At 39.2% G+C, this 21,800-nt stretch overlaps 1 protein-coding gene across 1 annotated transcript in view; it reads left to right on the top strand.

Annotated features, from left to right (window-relative positions):
* Positions 1 to 20,042, top strand: part of Col24a1 (collagen type XXIV alpha 1 chain) — a 271,849-nt gene extending 251,807 nt beyond the window's left edge. Inside the window, 5 exon segments of the mRNA XM_052731052.1 lie at positions 4,298 to 4,363; positions 5,334 to 5,502; positions 9,286 to 9,395; positions 12,220 to 12,435; positions 18,597 to 20,042. Of these exon segments, the coding sequence (XP_052587012.1) occupies positions 4,298 to 4,363; positions 5,334 to 5,502; positions 9,286 to 9,395; positions 12,220 to 12,435; positions 18,597 to 18,743 (708 nt within the window). The 3' untranslated portion in view covers positions 18,744 to 20,042.
* The last annotated feature ends 1,758 nt before the right edge of the window (positions 20,043 to 21,800 follow it).

Here is a 21,800-nt window from a genome sequence, read left to right on the forward strand (position 1 = left end):
TAGGTGCTGGGAACTGAACTCTGGTCCTCTGTGAGAGCCACAAAGACTCTTAACCACTGAGCCAACCCTCTAGTTCCTCATTAGATTTTTTTTCTTTGCAAGGCAGACTAGTGTTAAAGTATGTCAGTTTTTGTTTATCTGAAAATGTCTTAATTTTCCTTTGTGTTTGAACAGTTAACCTGTCCTTCCACACCCTGCCACACTGCCTTCTCACTTCTATGGGTTTTAAACAAAGTCATCTATTACTCTGAGTGTCTCTGGGCTGATTAACCTCTCCTAACTCTGACTTTCACATTCCATTTTTGTCTATAGTGTTGAACATTCTGTTTGTTTTCTTTGTTTTAGTTTGTTTGGGATACTGTCTTCCTAGATGGCCGAGGTTTCCTATAACTCACTATGTAGCCCAGGCTATGCTAAAATTCATGATCCTGTTGCCCCAGCTTCCCAACATTTTACTCCTTAAGAGTGAGGGAAGTTCATGGGGTCCTTAAATGTGTATATCAATGTTTCTCATCAAATTTGGCATGGTTATAGCCATTATTTCAAATATTAGGCCCCCTTTTTTCTTCCTTTTTATTCCCATTACATCTATGATTGCTTGGCAATGTCCATCAAAACATTAAATTTGTGTTTATTCAGCTTCACTCTTTTTTCCTCTCTACTCAGACTAGATCATCTTTGGAGTCACTGGTGCTTTCTTCTCGTCACTAAATCTATCGTTGGGTCTGTACAGTAAGTCTTTGTCTCAGCTATGTTCTTCAGCTCCAGAGTTTCTGTGTGGGCCTGTTCGAAGTAATTTCTGTCCCCGATTTGGAATTTTTTATTTAATAAAATGTGTTCACCATTCTTTAGTCTTATAAAAACAGGTCCTTTTAATTCTTCAAACATTGCTAAATCAATGTCTTTGTCTTACACAGTCTGAGATTTCTCACAGGCAGTTCCTTCTTTAATTTTATTTAGGAGGGGCACAGGTGTCAGTCTGCACTGGCAGAGGTCAGAGAACAACTTGCTAAACCAGTTCTCTCCCTCCACCATGTGGGCCCTGGGGAATGAACTCAGTCATCATGCTTAGGAGCAGACAATTTTACTCCTGAGCCATCTTGCTGACCCCTCAGAGAGTTTCTATTGACTGCTTGTTTTCTTGTCTAGTGCCCACACTAACCTATTTCTTGCATGTCTTGTAATAGTCATCTTTTGGAATTCACAGGGGAAACTGGTCAAAGACTCCCTTTAATACTCAAATACACAAATGCTTGAGTTCCTTATATAAATTGGCATATAGTGTACATATAACCTACAACCTTTAAATCATCTGAAAATGCTCCTGTAACCTTTAAGTTATCTTGAAATTACTTATAAAATACAACATAATAGAACTATTTATTACACTATATTGTTCAGGTCAGAATAACAAGAAAAAGTCTGTATGTTTCCAGTACAGATGAAATTTTTTATACTTTTGATCATGTTTGTTTGAACTTGAAGATGTAGAATCCCCAGATATACAGAACCAAGTGTGTTCTTATTGAAAAGATGTTTTGCATAGTACAATGTCACATCTCTAGAAATCATATTCTTGTCCTCAACCTAAATTATTCTTGTTGCTTTTCATTGTTGTTGGTTGACATTTCTGAATCATGTAATCTCTACATTCTTTGCTATGTGTGAACATTGAAGTCACTGCTCGGCTTAGTGATTAGCTAATTTCTGTAAGAGGTTTCCTACTAGATTTTCTTAGACACTAGGGAAGATAAGGCTACCATTTTGCTAATAGGGTCTGTGGGTAATTGTGGTACCATTTCAGTGCTCAGCCAGGCAGTTGACAATTACACCTTAATCTTCACTGTTGTCACAGAGCCTCCAGATCAGCCAAAGCTAACAGCTTAGCATCTCTCGGGACTCTGAGCACATATATAGTGCTAACATTACATGGAGTTTCAGATTCTGGAATATGGTCACAACTTTTGAAAGTCTCGAAGACATCACATTCTCCAGCTTTTCTTGGAAACTTTTGGTTATCCCAGTAGTTGCTTCATTCTTTACTGTTTTAGACAAAGTTAAAACATTCACTGCATATACTGTTGGGAAATGCTCCCATGGATACCCTTGTGTTGCAGTGGATGACTGCTGGATTGGGTAAAATAAAGATAGTCTTAGATGTCTTCCAGGAAACCACTAGAAAGGTCAAATAATGATGATGTCCAGGAAGTAAAACTCTGAAGTGGTGTCGGTCCTGTTCTGTTCCTTCTGTGTCTATCAAATTTTGCAGGCTGTTGACTTTGTCCAAACTCAAAATTGTAATAAATTTAGCTTAAAAGCCCTTTGCCTCTTATTTGTAATTCTAAAAGTGGACAGTGCCTAGTTGTATGAAATAGAATGGCTGTTCTGATGATCTGAGTCAAAACAATATTAGAAATAGTAAAAGGAAACAACAAATCCATTGACTACAGAAACAAATGTGAGCTTTTACCTTTCATCATTAACCTAAGCATTAAAGATGTGTAAAAGCATAAGGCAACAACATACTTATGAGTTTTTGTTTGTTTTATAAAAACAATACATAAGAATATTTTGGTAATTTTATTATATAATCGATGCATTATTATTTTAAGCAATTAATAAGTCATTTTAAATCTTATGTTCATATCTCTACTTTGGCAAATACCAACAGTTATAACTCATACAAGCAAGTCTTTTAAGATATTCAATTATACTTCTGGTTGATTTGTTTTTGTGTTTTATGGTATTGAAGATGGAACCCATGGCCTAATGTATGCTTGGAGAGTATTTTACTCCTGAATTACAGCCCCAGTTCCACTCAGTCATATTAAAAGTCCAAGAGCCTTCTAATTCTAAAGAGCTTGAGAGCCACTGTGCTAGGTCTTCCAACTAATACTTTTAATCACACACCAGGAGCCAGTTGCTGCCATGAGCCAATAATCACAGTAATGGGGGTTGCTGAGGCAGGAGGATAGTGAGTTCAAAGACATCCTGAGTTACATAGCAAGACTGTGTCTCAAACTATATGATTGGTTAATCTGCAGAAAAAGTTCTTAGCCTAACTTTTCCTGCTTCTTGAACAGGTTGTATCTCGTGGACTTTATCTAGGCTTGTTATTTATGCTTGGGAAGCTCTTCTCCCTTTCCCTAATCATTCTCCTCTTCTTTATTTCCACTCATATATCACTACCACCAGAAAATGTTCCCTCACCGATGTCTTGCATTCCCCGGTTTTGTCTCACTCATTTCTCTCATAGCCCCATTGCACATATAGCAGTATATAATTGTGTGGTTTTAGATCAGGTGATCTATGCTTGTTCCCCCTCTAACATTAACCTCCAATGGAACAATTTTCTTCCTTGCTTACCATTCTCTCCTCAATACTTATCATAGTGTTTGGAAATACATGTATGCAGAATGAGTGAATCCTTTTCCAATATGAAAACCACATGTGCAGACAAGGGGGGAAAGTGTTCTTTATTGATTGTTCCATCATCTTAAATGGCTTTTCCAATTACCAGTCATGACTTGAGAATGAACTGTTGATAAGCAGCTTTTATCCTATGGGCCTGCAAATAAGGTATCCCAGTATCATAATCTTTCTGAGACAAATCAGATGGCTTACCTCACTTACAGATGTGATTTCCAGAGCCTTCCCACAGCTCAGGCTTCTTCATTTCCAAGACATTTTTTTTAATTATAAAAAGACTATTACAAATGGCTATCCTGAGTTTTTCTCTTAAAATATCTTTTTATTAAATGCAGGAGCAGATTGAGTTTGTCTGTTATTTCTTTTGGGACTAATGGTACATTTTCCAACTTCAGAAATTGTTTTTAAGACCACAAAAGTATCAGATTGGACTTTTGCGGTGACTACCTTGGAACAGCAGTATTTTATTCTACTTTCCTTCCAAGAATGGAACTGTTAAAAATTACTACAGTTATTTATTCTTCAGTGTGCAATTTATTACATGGGGGGGGGTTGTGTTTCATTCTTCTTCCATTTGAGAAATGATGTACGCACACTTCCATGCAGCAGGACAAACAGTCCTGTTAGTAAGCTGTAGACTAGGTCCTGTTTGAAGGAGACCTGTGGGATCAGGATGAAGGCTGCATGTTGTCTTTCATATAAAACAGCTAGCCATTATTTGCAAGATCTGTCATCATAAGAGTTGCAGATTCCATTCAGATCAATCTAGCAGACGTTAACAGCAAGGTCCCAGAACATACTGAACACAGAGTTCTTCAGAACACTGTCTTGATCTTATTGCAATCTCAAATGGTTTTGTTTTACACAGAGACTAATGGATATCAATGCTGCTATTCAATCCCTGATTGCATCAAATTCTGCCCTGCAGATGGAGGTAATATATCTGTCTCTATTTATATTGGCAGTTTATTGAAAGCCAAAATGTGGCATTATCTCAAAGGTTGTATTTAAAACAGAAAATCTGAAACTGTTTTCAAGTATAATAAAACAGAAATACATGCACAGGATGTTTCATAAGAAAAAATATTTAAGGCAAAACATTTAGACCTTTTAAAGGACTTATTTTTTAAGGGCTTCTGTACTGTTGGGAAGATAGTAAAGTAAAATTAACCATATTTCTTACAGTAGGACTTGTCATGATCACTCATTTCATTCAATCTCAGAAAGAAAGAAAAAGAAGCATGTTCTCCCCCTTTGCTGAATCTGGTCAATCATCTATGTATATACATAGCAAGTCTATGTGTATGTCCAGGATAACACATAGAAAAGAAAACTCAAAAAGCTAAACATCGAGGTCTGAGGAAAACTCCATGTAGATAGTGGACATGAGTTATGAATGAGAATAGAAAGCTAATTGTTTTTCTAGTTCTCACCCTGTCATGGGTTTTTCATTTTGGGTGTTAGATAAGTACATAAAAATGTATTTGATAGCAAAAGTATATGATCCAGTGTGAAGCTCCACAGCTCCAGGATGGCGATTCTGACTGTGCAGAAGATCATTAAGTTAAATAGTCTTTGGTTCTGATTAATTTCAGTGCATGATTTTTTTGCAAGTTTTACAATAAAGTTTAAAATTTTAAACTGATTATTTTATATGGAGTTTTAAAAGCATGATGTAGTAGGCATAATAATCCTTAAGTCTCTTGTCAACTTACAAACTCAACTCTGACCTCCTATTGGGATCCAGGATTAGTAAGCAGATATCCATGCTTAGATATAAAGATATATACTTTCTACCCTATTCTCAGCTCTCTAAAGGCAATTAGGATCACAGTCTTATTCTACCTTGTCCAGATTGTTATTGGGATTTTCTTGCTTATATGATTCTTGTGATGACTTGGCAGAGTTACCAGAATACTGAAGTGACTTTAATCAACCCCAGTGCAGAAATATTCAAAACCCTGACCTACCTTAGCAGTTTACTGAGCAACATCAAGAATCCTCTGGGCACACGAGATAACCCAGCACGGATCTGCAAGGATTTGCTCAGCTGTGAGTACAAGGTTTCAGATGGTAAGTCCTTCTCATGTCTAATTTCTTCATTTCAGAACATTTGAGATCTGCAATGTGTTTACTTCCGATCTCAGTCACTTCGATAAAACATCAGCAAAAGCCATTATAATGTCATCAAACTGAAATAGTCTTTGAGGAGGATATACTTCTGAAATCACTTCAGTCCTGTGTCCTTTGTTTATAATTCATATTTGCAAGGTAGCACATGATATAGGGAAGGCTGACCTTAGGGGTGACAGACAGGAACACATCTTAGTCCTTGGTAATTCAAAGTCATCAAAGTTGACAACACTTTAAAAAAAAATCAAAAATTCTCTTCTACAGCACTCCCTAACAATGTGGTTTAATAGAATTTAAATGTGCCTCAACTAGAATCAGCAAACATCAAAATAGAATTTCTCATCCTGTTCAAGTACATTGGTCAGGAATATAAAAGTAGATTTAGAGGAAATCATTAAGGAAATGTTTTAAACCCAGAGGATCAATCACCACTTAAGGAAGAGAAACACTAACTGCCAAAAAATTGTGTCATTTTGTTTTTGTTTTTAGTCTATAATCACCTGTATAGTTAATAGTATGTCTTTTTGCTTTGCTAAAAACTTAATTCCCCGAACATGTTGAGTTAAGGTGAGTCTGGTCAGCCCAGTTTTGCTTTCTATAGATTAGTCAGGACAATGACTCTTATTTAGGATTGGATTTTGTAAGACAAATACAATGAAGAGATGGGGTAAGGGAGCTAAGAGCTTGTCTGAGTGATGTCCTTCAATGGAGGGGAGAACTCTGCACTTGAGACTGCAGGAGGGGCATGAGGACATCGAGAACTGATGACGTCAGTGGGGAGTCGGTCCTGATGGAATCAAAGAAACTATTGATTAAAGATACTAGAAGGTGTAAGCAGGAAGAAGCAAAGGGATGGAATTGTTGAGAAGGTAGGGTTGTAGGTATTACAGGTTACGGTATACAGCCTTGGGAGTAAATGGTTGGAGTAGAGGAAATTGGAGTGTCAGGAGCAGAGGGGCCAAGACATTGGGAGTAGTGTTCATGTGGGTTTTTTTTAAAAAAAAAATACCAACAATGAGTTTATACGTAAATTTTTCTGAAAGTAATAACAAGACAGAAATTTAAATATTCAAATATTTTCAGTAGTTGCCCTGGGAAATGATAACAGATGATATAACATGATGGTAATCATTGCAACATAGAATGCTTCAAGGGAGAACATTTTTAAGGAAAATGATCTGGAGGAAGCAGCAGAAGAGACATCTTTCCACACCCAACTCTATGAGGCCAGGGCAGAACTGGATGAAAGAACTAGAGAGAGAAGCAATGCCCTCGGGGCAGAGCTAATTTTGAATTAGAACCCTTTGGCTCACAAAGATATAAGGCTTATAAAATAGATTTAAGATAAACTATGTCTCATATTACCATGAATCTCCTGCCAGATACCCATTGTGAAACACGGTGCCTGAATTCAAAGCATGCCACCACACAGACGATGAAAGCTTGAGGGAACAACTTTCATCTATACAAAAATATCTCACACAGTAGTAGGAAAAAATTTCTTGAAATCAAAGAGATGATGGATGAGGGTGTGTATTTACTCCCTTGGATAAGACTGGAAGTCTGTATGGGATTCCGGTGAGAAATCAGCTATGATTTCTACAAATGTATAAAATATTGAGGATTCTGAAGGAGTCTGATGAAGGCAAAAGTCCTTCACTCTTTCCTTCTTTGTCAAGAAATGAGCAGTTCTCCAAACATGGTCCCTGGATGACAATTAGATTTTATTCAAAATGCAGATTCTCAAGCCGCTCCCAGGACTTCATGACCAACAGCTCTGGGTGGAGCCCACTAAGATGGGTTATGCTCACTGCAGTTTGAAAGTCACCCTCGCTGAGTACAGTCCTTGCCTTTGAACTACCAGTTCAGCAAATATGTGTCTTGTGGGCATGTTAGAATGGTGGAGGGACAAGATTGAAGGGTGTTGGAAGGCAGGGGAAACTCAGGATGAGCTAGAGGACTCTCTAAGGTAGAAAGGAACATAATTTCAGCCTGTGGTAGGAAGTGACACTTGATAAAAATTATTTGACAGCCTTGTTTTCTTAAGGCAATAAAGCTGAAGCGCATGATTCCAAAGCTCCTGTTCCTGTTTTTGGAATCAGATGCTGTTTGAATATTCTGTCATCGTGGAATCAGGAGGCTAGCACATGCCTTTCAGCTGAACATTTCCTAAACAACCATTTTATTCTCTGCTCTCACTTTAGCTATAGATTGGCTGGCAGGAACGAGGTATAGAAACTTCAGTCCTGCCCACTTACAGCTCTGAAGGGAAAAACACAAACATAGTCACTGATTAATTACGTGTTTCTCTTTCTGAAAATAAAATAGAATTTTTTTGGTTTTTAATTTTACGGGTTTTGTCTGCATGGGTGCATGTGCACCACAGGTGGGCAGCAGGGCCTGCGGAGGCCAGAAGAGAGCACTGAATCTTCTGGAATAACAAGACAATTGTGAGCTGCCATGTAGAGGCTAGGAATAAAATCCATGTCCTCTGTAAGAGCAGCAAGTGCTCTTAACCTCAGAGCCATCTCTCCAGCCCAATTTTATTATTTTTATTCATCAGTATTATTTTCTTCAGCTAGGTTGAAATCATTTCTATTGAAATTAAATCTCCATTTTAAACTCTATAAATAATTTAGAACAGAAATATACATTAACTACAACTTTAATACTAATTGTGTAACTTCAGATGATTCTCTTCTAGTTGACTTTTTCCTTTTTAATTTTTTTTTTTACGTTCATTTATTTTGTGTGGGTACACACATACCGCAGTGAGTATGCAGAGATCATAGGGCAACTTGCAGAAGTCAGTTCTCTCCTTCCACCATGGGAGTCCCAGGGATCAAAATCAGGTCATGAAGCTTAGTGGTAAGCAACTGTGCCCACTGAGTCATCTCACAGGAAGGCTTAACTGACACCTACTTATCCATAATCCAAAGCAGTGAACTCAGTCTATCTATCATTTTGATTAAAATTATGAAATGCTTTTTATATTGATAGGCTCTTGAAAATACAGTTCTGGGTAACAATTTTACATGCTTGTAGCTTTCATTCACTCACTAAGCATAGGTGTTTACAATCAGCTATGTATTTTAACAGATAAAATTGTGATATGTCAACATGTATTGACATAAAAACCATAGCTCTTATCTTAAGGGGAATAAGAGACAGTTTCTTTTAGGGCCATTTTGAGTGACTATGGCTCAGAAACACGGATTTAGGTTACCCCAAATTCCACGTTCCAATGTGGAAGTGGTTTTATGAAGTACAGAACACAGAAAGATATAAATCAAGGCAAGTTTAAAATACACTGGTAGGTACATCACAGAGGCGGTTATGGTGAGATGGGTGAAGCTTTTACATAGGCCCAGATGCTATCTGATGACATTCTTAGCTTTTGAAACAGTGGAAGCTAATGGTCTGCTAAATCAATAGATTCTAAAAGGTTTCTATCTATTAGTCACAAGGTGGTAGTCCAGAAACAGATGTGAGCAAGCAATCACTGTTCTAGGGGACCCTAGAACTAGCCCAAGACTAGGTAATTAGCCTCTGGGCCTACAACATTCCAGTCTCTCCCCAGTACTGAACTTCTCATCAGCCAATTAGTCTCTGCCAACACAGATTCTTTTCAGGAGTTGTCATTCTTAGCTATCACAATATATAAGTCCATGCAATTTTTGTATAAAGTTGAAATAACCTTGTGTTTTTGCTATAAATTAACAGGAAAATACTGGATTGATCCAAATCTTGGGTGCTCTTCGGATGCCTTTGAGGTTTTCTGCAATTTTAGTGCTGGTGGCCAAACATGTTTATCTCCTGTTTCTGTGACAAAGGTGTGTACTGAATTTTAGGACATGTGCTTGTGTATTGTAGAGTATTCATAAACAAGGATTTTAAAAAAACTCTGTCATATAATTGTGGGTTTTTAAGAATAGAATTAAAATGTGCCCTTTACCCTTCATTCTCTATCATATATGAGAAATATTTTCATTGTTAAAAATATTTTTAAAGATTTATTTTTGTTATATGTAAGAAGTGTTTGCTTGTGTATATGTGTGTGCAATATGTACATGCCTGGTCCCTGGAGAAGTCAAGGAGGACATCAGATTCCTTGGAATTGGAGTTATGAATGGTTGTGAGCCACCTGGGTGCTGGGAATTGAACCCAGGTCCTCTGCAATAGCATCAGTTGCTCTTAACCACTGAGCCATCTCTCCAGTTCTCACTGTTAAAAAAAATTAACTGCCATAAATCTTGAAAGTTTGACTGGGTGCCTTATGATTAGTTCAGTGTGGTATATTCCATGGATCTTGTTTCTTTCATTCCCTAAAGCTTGTGCAGCATGGAGCTGTGTTTTCAGTCCTGCACAGAACTTAGAAAACCTCTGATCAGCTGCACTGTTCTGATCAGCAATCCATTACCTACAGCTTTGATGAAAATTGCATCATCTTAAAAGAATTTTGCTACAGAAGCTTGCTGGTTTGGGTGATTGACTTAGAACAACTTCCCACAAACATTCACTGAATATTATTTAAACATTTCGCGACTAATTCTGTAAACACACTATTTAGAATAAATGTAGATTAGTTTCATACAACAGTGACAGTTAGAAGTATTTTAAAAACCCAAAGCCCAGTTCTATTTATAACATCTTGAAATAAAAATTGCACTTCTTTTTTTTCTGATTAAACTGGCTTTGCCAATTTTCTCATTGGCAAAGAGCTGGCACATGCCTATCATGTGTTCTGTCCATCTTAAGAAGGCTTAAAGGCACAGTGTGCAGTTGGTTTCCATTGAGCTGCTCTCCTTCACGGAGCAGGGCTTTTTACTGTGTAATCTCAGTGGACATTCACCACTCTTCGCCGGAACAGAGGAAGGAGGACTGCTCCATCCCTAGGGGATCCACATACCTCTAAATGAAGAACAACACAACAGTTCTTTGTATAAAACATGCATCCATGTCCTAATCCTCAATGCCCTGGGTGTTGCCTGAGGATTTTGTGGAAAGGAGATAAAAGAAGGGAAATTTTGAACAAACCAGATAGAAGCAGTAAGAACAATGTGCTAGTTTCTTTCATGACTAAATCAATTCTCCCATTGGTAGGTAATAGAAAGACCAGAAATCAGGAACGTTTGTGAAGAGCAGCTCCCTGGGGAATGAAAAGCACAGGCTACTGAAGGGCTTGCTCCACTCTGTGGCTGAGAGTGGATAATCACCTTTGCTGTTTTGTTTTGTGCTTTTAGTGTGAAAATTTATAAATGTTGAATAGTAAAACTAGTAATACCATAATCAAAACAATATTAATAGACACATTCCAAGAGAGTTACAGTCAAAATTTTGAAAAATAATTGTTTACTGCCTGATCAGGCTTCAACAATTAGACAATTGTCATAATCTACCAAGCTAAGGCTCTTAGCAGACCCATGAAGTGGGTGTTACAACCCCAGTTTATCAACAAGGTAACCAAGGCTGGGGAAGGCTGATATTCTATACATACCTGACTCGATATGGAAATATGTGTTGACAATGATGATGGTGATAGTAGTGGTGGTGTTGACAATGATGATGATGGTGGTGGTGTTGACAATGATGATGATGGTGGTGGTGTTGACAATGATGATGATGGTGGTGGTGATGTTGACAATGATGGTGATGGTGGTGGTGGTATTGACAATGATGGTGGTGGTGGTGGTGGTGGTGGTGGTGGTGGTGGTGGTGGTGTTGACAATGATGGTGGTGGTGGTGGTGATGATGATGATGATGATAGTGGTGGTGTTGACAAAGATGGTGGTAGTGGTGGTGGTGATGTTGACGATGATGATGATGGTGGTGGTGGTGTTGACAATGATGGTGGTGGTAGTGGTGGTGGTGGTGACAATGATGGTGGTGGTGGTGGTGGTAATGTTAATGATGGTGGTGGTGGTAATGATGATGATGATGATGATTATTATGCTGACGATGATGATGATGATGATGGTGATAGTGGTAGTGGTGTGTGGGGCTACAGAAACATTTACTTCCCTTTCCAAATATGGGAATGTATAGTCAGACTTGCTAATTCCTGTTTTCCCCTATACTATACATGCTATTAGTTAAGGCTGGTTCATGTATACATTCCCTTAGTAAACATCTCCTGCTGACTCAGTTTGCAACTACCTTAGGATTTGACCAAAAATTAAAATTATTCAACCAAATTATTTTTCCAAACTTGTAACATATCTTATGAAATTCACACAAAAGTAATCTCAAATGAAGACTCTCATGAAAAACAGATTATAGCATTATACCAAGAAAATAACAATTATTACTGTATTGCAAGTAACACTATAAAAATTATTTTGTTAGACTATTATATGTAGTAGCCTAATGATATGTTGCAGCCAGTTCACATAGACTCAAAAAAACCTGTTGTCAACATCCTTTCTCAGTCCATGCCCACTGACAGCAGTGTTTCTACCCTTATAATCAGAATCAGAGATCACACATGTACACACATCAGCACCACCACCACCACCACCACCACCAGGAGCCAGTGAGAAAACCTTTGCCAGCATTCCACCTATTGGCATTTAAATTTCAGATTTCTCAGGCTGCTCTTCCTTGAAATTCCCTATATCTCCATGTGTTATAACGTGACTCTTATTTCTATGACACCAGTTGGAGTTTGGAGTTGGCAAAGTGCAGATGAACTTTCTTCATTTGCTGAGCTCAGAAGCCACCCACATTATCACCGTTCACTGCCTAAGCACCCCAAGGTGGACAAGCACACAGGCAGATGGCCCAGGATTGCCGATTAGTTTCAAAGGATGGAATGGTCAGATTTTTGGAGAAAACACTCTACTTGAACCTAAAGTCCTCTCAGATGACTGCAAGGTAAGAGAATGGTGTAGACAGAAGTTTCTCTGATCGCACCCTGGCCCCGAGGTCCAGACAAATCTCTCCCATTTGAGGGACAGATGTAAGACGAATCTTAAAAAGGTCTTATTAATAATTAAAAAAAAAAAAACAGAGCCACATATTGAGGTGAAAGCTGGAAGATCAGAGAAACAGAACAAGCCATAGCCAACCTCACCTTACCAACTCCTCAGCCTCTAGCGAGAGACTTCCTGTTTACTCACGCCTTACATACCTTTCTGTGCCCTGCCACCTTCCTTCCTTCCTAGTGCTGGGATTAAAGGCGTGTGTGCTTCCCACTTGGTAGCAAATACATGAGATCTCAAGTGATGTGATTAAAGGTGTGTGCCACCACACCTGACCTCTATGTCTAATTTGGTGGCTGGCTCTGTTCTCTGATCTCCAGATAAGTTTTATTGGGGTGCACATATAAAATATCACCACAGAATGGTACTTTTAGAAATGTGACTTAAAATGATGAGAATAGGACTCTCCTTGCAAACTGAAACTACAGAAGGGTGCTAAGTTTTAAGGTCCCTAGCATACCTACGTCTTCCATAAACAACCATTATCTATATCTACCTATCCAGAAATGTATATATTGTCAATTTTTGTTATGTTAATAGGTTATTCACGAATTTTTATTTTGTTTTGTTTTTTGAGACAGGGTTTCTCCATGTAGTCCTGGATATCCTAGAGCTTGCTATATAGCCCAGGTTGGCCTTGAACTCAGATATCCACCTGCCTCTGCCTCACATGTGCCACTATGCCCACCTTATTTATGGTCTTTTAATGTCTTTTTTAAAGACTTATTTTAAAAGATTTTTTTACATGTATGAATGTTTTGCCTACATGTATATATGTGCACCAGATGTGTACCAGATGCCATTTGAGGTCAGACACTGGATCACCTGAAACTGGAATTATAGATGGTTGTGAGTCCTGAATCCTCTGCAAGAAAATCAAATATTCTTGACCACTGAGCAGTCTCTCCAACCCCTTATTTTTAATTGTGTGCATGTGTGCATATCTTTGTGTGTTTGTGTGTGCCACTTATATACAAGTGCTCATGGAAGCTACAAGAGGTGTCAGAGCCCCTGGAGCTGGAGATATAGGCAATTGTGATCTGTCTAATGTGGGTGCTGGAGGCCAAACTCTATAAGAGCAGTATGTGCTCTTAATTGATGAATCAGCTCTCTTTATGTATTTTTATGTGTAAAACAGATGTTAACACATAGATGTTAGTCCTCAAGTGAGATAATTATATCTGGATAGATGAATGAGTGGATTGATAGCTCAACTCATCAATTGACTGATAGAGCATGTGCATAAATATATTTGTTTCATGGTTTTTGCTCTATATGTTATGCTACACGGAAGACAAGTCACAGAATTGTTACTTTATTTGGTTTTGCTAACTCTTACACAATTAAATATGAATACAACTGTAGACTGACTGGCCCTCTTGGTATTTGACTTTTAGCTCACTTTTTTCCTACTGAAATGAAGTCATAGATACTGTGACAAACTTAGTTATATATAATTAATTTTTCATTAATTATTTTTAAGTAGCATTGTTTTCCACCTTAATGTATAATTTTAAGTCCATGATTCAACATCTCTTGTCATTTTTTGGGGACCATTTTTTCTACATTTCTTGTCATAGGTAAATGGTCAAAAGTAGATTGCTCTTACTCTCTTTATTTAAAGAGAGCAATATTCATTGATTATGTACACAGTGTTCTGCCTGCATGTATGCCTGCAGGCCGGAAGAGGGCACCAGATCTCATTACAGATAGCTGTGAGTCACCATGTGGGTGCTGGGAATTGAACTCAGGTCCTCTGGAAGAGCAGCCAATGCTCTTAACCTCTGAGCCATCTCTCCAGTCCCTGATGGAAGTAGATGCAGAGATCAATGGCCAAGCCCCAGGTGGACCAATCGACAAGAGAGGGGAGGGATTATATGAGCAAGAGATACTGAGACCATGATTAGAAAAAGCACAGGGACAAATAGCCAAACTAGCGGAAACGCATGAACTGTGAACCAATAGCTGAGGAGCCTCCATGGAACTGGACCAGGCCCTCTGGATAAGTGAGACGGTTGATTAGCTTGAACTGTTTAGGAGGCCCCCAGGCAGTGGGACCGAGACCTGTCCTTGGTGCATGAGCTGGCTTTTTGGAACCTAGGGCCTATGCTGGGACACTTTGCTCAGCCTTGGTGCAGGGAGGAGGGGACTGGATCTGCCTCAACTAAATGTACCAGGCTGGGCTGAATCCCCAGGGGAGACCTTGCCTTGGAGGAGGTGGAAATGGGGGGTGTGTTGGGGGGGAGGGGAAGGCTGGGGGGTGGAAGGAGGGAGGACAGGGGAATCAGTGGCTGATATGTAAAACGACTAGAAAAATCGCTTATATAAAAAAAAAAAGAGGGAGAGAGCAGTATTCCCAACAAGTTCATGTAACTTTTAGTCCTTCTCAGAAACTTTCTTAGTTAGAAGTAGCTCATTAGCACCTCTGAGATGCAATCTGAGCATCAATAAGTGGGATACAGCTTGGCAAGTCAGGCCCCAACCTACCTTTCTAGATTGGGCTGGGCTTTCACTGGCTGCTACTCTATTGTACAGCCAGAGTGATCTATTTATTACAATAATAATAATTCCACTATTTATTGATTGATTTTATATGGTAATTGAACATACAGTCCAATATTATTTTATTAGTCATAATACATTTGTAAAAAAAATTAGTCCAAGCCAGCCTTGGTAGTACACACTGTAAACTTAGCAGTTAGGGTGTAGAGATAGGAGGATTAGGTGTTCAGGGCCAGCCTTGGCTACATGAGATTGTCTCCCAGACAAACAAATAAGATTAGTCCCATTTCATAGGGAAGAAAGTAAAGGTACAGAAAGCTTGAGAAACTTCCTGGAGGTTATCAGGTAATTAGTGGAGAAGCAAGTGAGCAACCACAGGTATGCACAGCTCCAGATTCCATGCCTCACAGCCAGCTTGCAATGGTTACTTGAACTCTCATTTGATCTCCAGCCCTGTAAAGCAGGTTCAAGTCCCATTGTACATATGAGGAAAGTATCCGCACCTGAATTTCCGTTTTCCCAGGTGGTGTTCTCACCCCATGGTCTGACATCACAGCTGCACACTTTACCTGTTCTCACTGCATGCTGACTTCACAGCTGCACACTTTACCTGTTCTCACCCCATGGTCTGACATCACAGCTGCATACTTTACTTGTTCCCACCCCATGCTGACTTCACAGCTGCACACTTTACCTGTTCTCACTGCATGCTGACGTCACAGCTGCACACTTTACCTGTTCTCACCGCATGCTGACTTCACAGCTGCACACTTTACCTGTTCTCACCCCATGCTATGACATCACAGCTGCATACTTTACCTGTTCCCACCCCATGCTGACTTCACAGCTGCACACTTTACCTGTTCTCACTACATGCTGACGTCACAGCTACACACTTTACCTGTTCTCACCGCATGCTGACATCACAGCTGCACACTTTACCTGTTCTCACTGCATGCTGACGTCACAGCTGCACATTTTACCTGTTCTCACCGCATGCTGACGTCACAGCTGCACACTTTACCTGTCCTCGCCGCATGCTGACTTCACAGCTGCACACTTTACCTGTTCTCACCGCATGCTATGACGTCACAGCTGCATACTTTACCTGTTCTCATCCCATGCTGACTTCACAGCTGCACACTTTACCTGTTCCCACCCCATGCTATGACGTCACAGCTGCACACTTTACCTGTTCTCACCACATGCTGACTTCACAGCTGCATACTTGACCTGTATCTGTACTTGGTTTGGCGGGGGGTGGGGTGGGGGTGGGGGTGTTGCCCTTGCCTTTTTGTTGGTGGTGCCCATTTCCTTTCCTCTGCAATGTCTTTCTCAACTTCTCTCACCATCTGGAAGTTTCTGGCATTCTTTAAGAACCAGATAATTCTGGATCTTCTAAAATGTTTCCTGGCTTCTCTAGCAATGAAGAATTTAGTATGTGTGTCTGTCTGTACCATACATCTTGCCCTTACTGTACGCAGTCTTTGTCTGTAGGCTGTACTTGCCCTTGCCTTACACGATCTTGAATCACTTATTTATGTCTGTTCTTCCCAGTGAGCTTGATAAGCTGTTTACTTCAGATGTCAGAACCAAGTTAGTCACCTTTGTATTTCCCAAGCACTGTAATAAAATTAGAAATGACAGCGCATTCAATTATGCCTAATGTTCAGCAGCATGTTCGATGTCTGCATGATGAGTCAGTGAATGAATCTAACAGTTGCATTATGTTCCATGTCTTCTTGACAGGTCAGTGTCTTTCCAACAGTTTAGGTCTGGTTATCATACCAACCTTGTGACATCAGACAAATGACTTATTGGTGAACATCAATGGCCTTGGCTTTAACATGAAGATATTAGCTTAAATAGTCACTAAAGAGCCTTCAAATTTTAAAATTCAGACCATGACAAGACTATGAGCAAGTAGATTGGCTTCTGAATAAAAAGCTCCACAAATTTAGGCAACTGTGTTTCTCTGCTTTCTCTCGTTGAATATTTAACATAGAACATTTTATAATGGGTCTTGACCATATCATTTATCATAAATAGCAGAGGCTGCAGTAATGTGGGAAGCAGAAGGCTTAGAAAGAACAAAGAAGAAAGCCATCTGAGTGGAAAACCACAGAAGGGGGAGGGATGGGAACCTAAGATGATTCAATATGATTACCATTCAACTGCTTCTAACAAGGCAATTCTGGCTATGCGGTACCTAATACACAAAGATTGTGATAATTAGTCCTCTTGTACCCAGAAAAAGTGACCACCCTGAAGAAATACAGGGAGAGGGAGCTGCCAAGAAGGCTCAGTGGGTAAAAGGTCTGCTGCCAAAGCCTGATGACCTAAGTTCAGTCATTGGAACCCATGTGGTAGAAGGAGAGGACTGCTCTTATTGGTCTCTACTAACCTAACACACACACACACACACACACACACACACACACACACACACACACACACCAAATAAATACTCAAAAAGGAACATATGGGTCTGACCCTTATTAGGAACACTGCAGACTTCTAACTCATATCTGCTACCAGGGTCCATCAGGAGCCGAAAGCTTATATAACCTCCGGCAGTAAAAATCAAAAGGGAGCCTGCTGTCTTAGTTTCTTTTCCTGATGCTGTAATAAAACACTCTGTCATGAGCAACTTAACAGGAGGAAAAGGTTTACTGTGAGTCAGGGATGCTCACATAGCATCCCTAATATCCATGAATGCACACATGCTAGTGCCCAGCTGACTTTCTCCATTCATATGTAGTCTAGGATCCCCTGTCTACGAAATATTGCCACCCACTGTGGGCAGGTCATCTAACCTCACTTAATGTAATAAATATAACCCCCCACTAACATGATCAGAGGCCAGTCTCCCAGGTGATTCTTGATTCTGTCAACAATTAACACTATCACAATGGGCCTGGTGGTATGGTAGGGGTCAGCCACTCAAAAGACTAAGGCAGAAGGACCATATGTTTAAGCCCTGCCTTGTCTATAGATGAGTTCAAAGCCAGCCTGAGCAGTTTAGTGAGATCTTGTCTTTAAGTATAAGAAAGAGATGTTGTGTTAGCACAGTAGGTAGCTTATCATCTCATCAGTAGATGAAGGGTCTTGAGATGTAGCCCAGTGACCAGTGTAGTGAGAGGACTTAGCTTTAATACCCAGTATGGGGGAGGGGAGAAGAAGATAGGGCAAGGAAGGAAAAGAGAAAAAAGGAAGGACTAGCTAGCATAGACTTTTAATATTTGATGGTAATTACTACTATTTATTTAGTATTGCTCTAAATGTTTTCTATTCTCTTTAAATCTTTTTTTTTTATTTTGGGGGGTCAGGCCTCTATATACCCAAGCTGGACTCAAACACACCATGTAGTCCAGGTGGGCCTCAAACTTATGATTCCCCTTGCCTCGGCTGCTGGTATTCCCACAAGGGCTAACATCACTGTCTGTCTAAATGTTGAAGGGAATCCACATTGCCCATAAAGGGTACTGCTTGTTGAGAATGAGTGCTTGGAGAAGCAGTTACATTTGAAAGCATTTTGCTCTTCTTTTACAGATTCAGGATGGCAGCTGGCACAAGGCAAAATTCCTTTTTCACACCCAGAATCCTAATCAGCTTCCTGTGATTGAAGTCCAAAACCTTCCTCATCTCAGAACTGAGCGGAAGCACTACGTTGAAAGCAGCTCTGTGTGCTTTCTCTAAAACCTCTGGGTTAGTGCCGAAGCTGTGCTGTGGGTCAGGTACTGGTGCAGAGGGGAAATGCTGACAGAAAAGTACATTGTTATGAAATGTAGGGGAAAAACAGCGGCTAAATCTTAAGAAATCTCAGGAAGAAAAGATTTCCTCCTAAGGAGAAACAGCATTTTTAAAGGACTATGATTGATAGTGTATTTAATTCTCTTAAACTTTTTTATTGATCTGAGTTTTCGTAAAGAATTCCCTAGAACTGAAAATGTATAAACTTGGAATTCTTAAGGGTGCCCTATACTTTCGTCCCCTTAGACAGCTGGAGCTGCGGGACACTGTGGAGCAGTACTGGATAGTGCTCCACACGGTGCGACGTTTCTGTCTAAACTTGCGAGCCACGGTCTCTGGCACCTTCCCTTCCCAAACACAAAGCTGTATTCAGGTCCCCCATGGGCATAAAATCTTAGCTGGTGTACACTACCTCTTCCATGCCGCCTTTTTGTGTTGCCTGGTGCTGTTTCTCAAAACAGGGTGCTGTGGCTATCATAGGCTATGTCTTTCTTCATCTTCGTCATTAAGAGTGTATGTACTGGTTACATCAAAATATGTCTTAATTGTTAATACTAATTTCCATTTGTTTGGTCTCATGCTTAATAACAAGTAGAGCTATTTATGCAAAGTCCTTATTTTATTTTAAAGTTCTCTTTATGCACACAGAATCAAAGCCAGCATGTCATAACACGTGTATATGCAAGAGAATTAGGGTGTTTCTTTTGTTTTTTGTTTTCTTCCTTAAATTGCTGTAAAAAGTATCTTAGGTCACCTATATCCAGTGGTAGGTTTGGGTTAGAAACTGGGGTTTGTGATATACTGTTTTAAAACTCCAAGATCATCTGGAATGATACATTGTATATATATAAATATTGTGTAAAGTTTTAATTCAGCCAATCTTTTGAAAATTGCTGCTGTTTTAAATTATAAAACTGTATTTATGCTATGTAGAAAATATTGGCTTTATAGTACATATTGATTTTTTTCCTTATCACTGTTCTTAAATATAATGTTAGTGCTTAGAAGAATTTTATAGTCTTTAAAGCAGCATTGTGCATTGAGGGGGTCTTTTTCCACTAAAACTAAGTTCTGCCTGTCAGTCCTTCCTTGTTATCAGAGAAATGTTAGTTCAATATTCAAAGAAAAAGATTATGCCTCTTGCTGTTCGGATGAGCCTCTTATTCAACTATTACAAGCATACTGTTAACCTCAGCAAACCACATTTACCTATGTATAATAAAAAGGTACTTTAAATCATTTCAAGTTATTCTTGTCACCTTCATTTATTATCATGCTCATTTATTACATATAATAACTTCTCTGCCATCCCATGCTATGTATATTTTCATTATTAGAAAATATGCTATATGATTACTGAAGGAGTATAGGGCCTGTTGCCCATCTTTACATAATTAGGACATGGTACAGAAACAACCATGGCTTAAGATACGATGAATGATTTCCAATAAGGATGTCAGCACCATCCAGAGGATGAAGGACAATGTTCTCATCAAAGAAGGCTGGGAAAACTGAGTGTCCACCTACTGAAAAACAAAGACAGACAATTTCCTTCCTTGGTAGTACAAAACAGCTCACCTGGGATCAGAGCCAAAATAAGCTCTCAGAGGAAGCATAAAAAACCTTCACAACATCTGATTTAATGATAATTTCTGGGAATAACACCAAAGCCACACTTAAGAGAAAATCCTAGATAAACTGGACTACATTAAAAAAAATTGAATATAAAAGACCCTATCAAAAGAGCAACGAAGCAACCCGCAGAATGTTTTCATGTAATAGGATATTCTGCAGCCTTAAAATGCATGAAATATTGATGTATGATACAACACGGGTGAATCTTGAAAACACTGAGGTTAAGCCAGGTACAAAAGGACAAATATGATAGGATTCCCTTTTCATGAGGGATCAAGAGCAGACCACCTCATCGTACACACCGAAGTCATGAGACAGATTAGCAGAGGCAGGAATCAAATGGAAAATATCTTTAATATATAAAGGAGTTCTCTTTAGGATGATGACAAATTCTGGAGACAGACTAGTGCTGGTTGTACAGCAATTTAAGCATGTCAATACCACTGAATTGTGTGCTTACAAATGATTTAAATAGTATTTTGTTATGTGTGTTTTATATGTGACTTTAAGAGGGACCGTAGCAAAGAAGTCTGACTTGATGTCGGAGGAAAATAAAAATGTTTTCAGAGGTTAATTCTAATGAGAAAATCATATCCTGTGACTGAGTTTGAATCTGCATGCTATGACTGTTGTGAACATAACTACTTATTCCAGAAATCCAAATGATAAATGACATTTCTAGGTAGCATTTAAGAAATACATAAAGACACAGAGAGTGATCAAGAAAGACAGACAGAGAAAGGAGGGAAGGAGGGGAGGAGGGAGGGAGGGAGGAAAGGGGAAACAGGATGAAAAGGAGTGCCTGCAGAAATAACATGCATTGTGGTTCATATGGCTCATTTGATTTATTTGGTTTTGTTTTCTGTTTTGGATTTTTATTTTCAAGCAGGGTCTCATTGTAGTCCAGGCTGACCTCAAACTCATTATGTAGCCAAGGCTGGCCTTGAACTCCCAACCCTCCTGCATTTACTTCCCAAGTGCTAAGAATATAGGTGTGCACCACCAAATGTGCCATCGTGTTTTAAGTGTGTTGCCGAATCAGTATGTGTGAAACGATGGTTAACAGCCCTGTGAAGGTCGGCAGTGTGATTTTCTATACTGTGTGTTCATCGCTTCCGTTTGCTCACTGTTAATTGGGTTTCTGAATGGATTCAGTAACTCTTGGTTTCAGAATGGATTCAATAACTCTTGGTTTCAGAATGGATTCAATAACTCTTGGTTTCTGAATGGATTCAGTAACTCTTGGTTTCAGAATGGATTCAATAACTCTTGGTTTCTGAATGGATTCAATAACTCTTGGTTTCTGAATGGATTCAATAACTCTTGGTTTCAGAATGGATTCAATAACTCTTGGTTTCTGAATGGATT

This window comes from Peromyscus californicus, unplaced genomic scaffold (genome assembly GCF_007827085.1).
Source record: "Peromyscus californicus insignis strain IS unplaced genomic scaffold, ASM782708v3 Scaffold_9__1_contigs__length_137607984, whole genome shotgun sequence".
NCBI classification, from domain to species: Eukaryota; Metazoa; Chordata; class Mammalia; order Rodentia; family Cricetidae; genus Peromyscus; species Peromyscus californicus.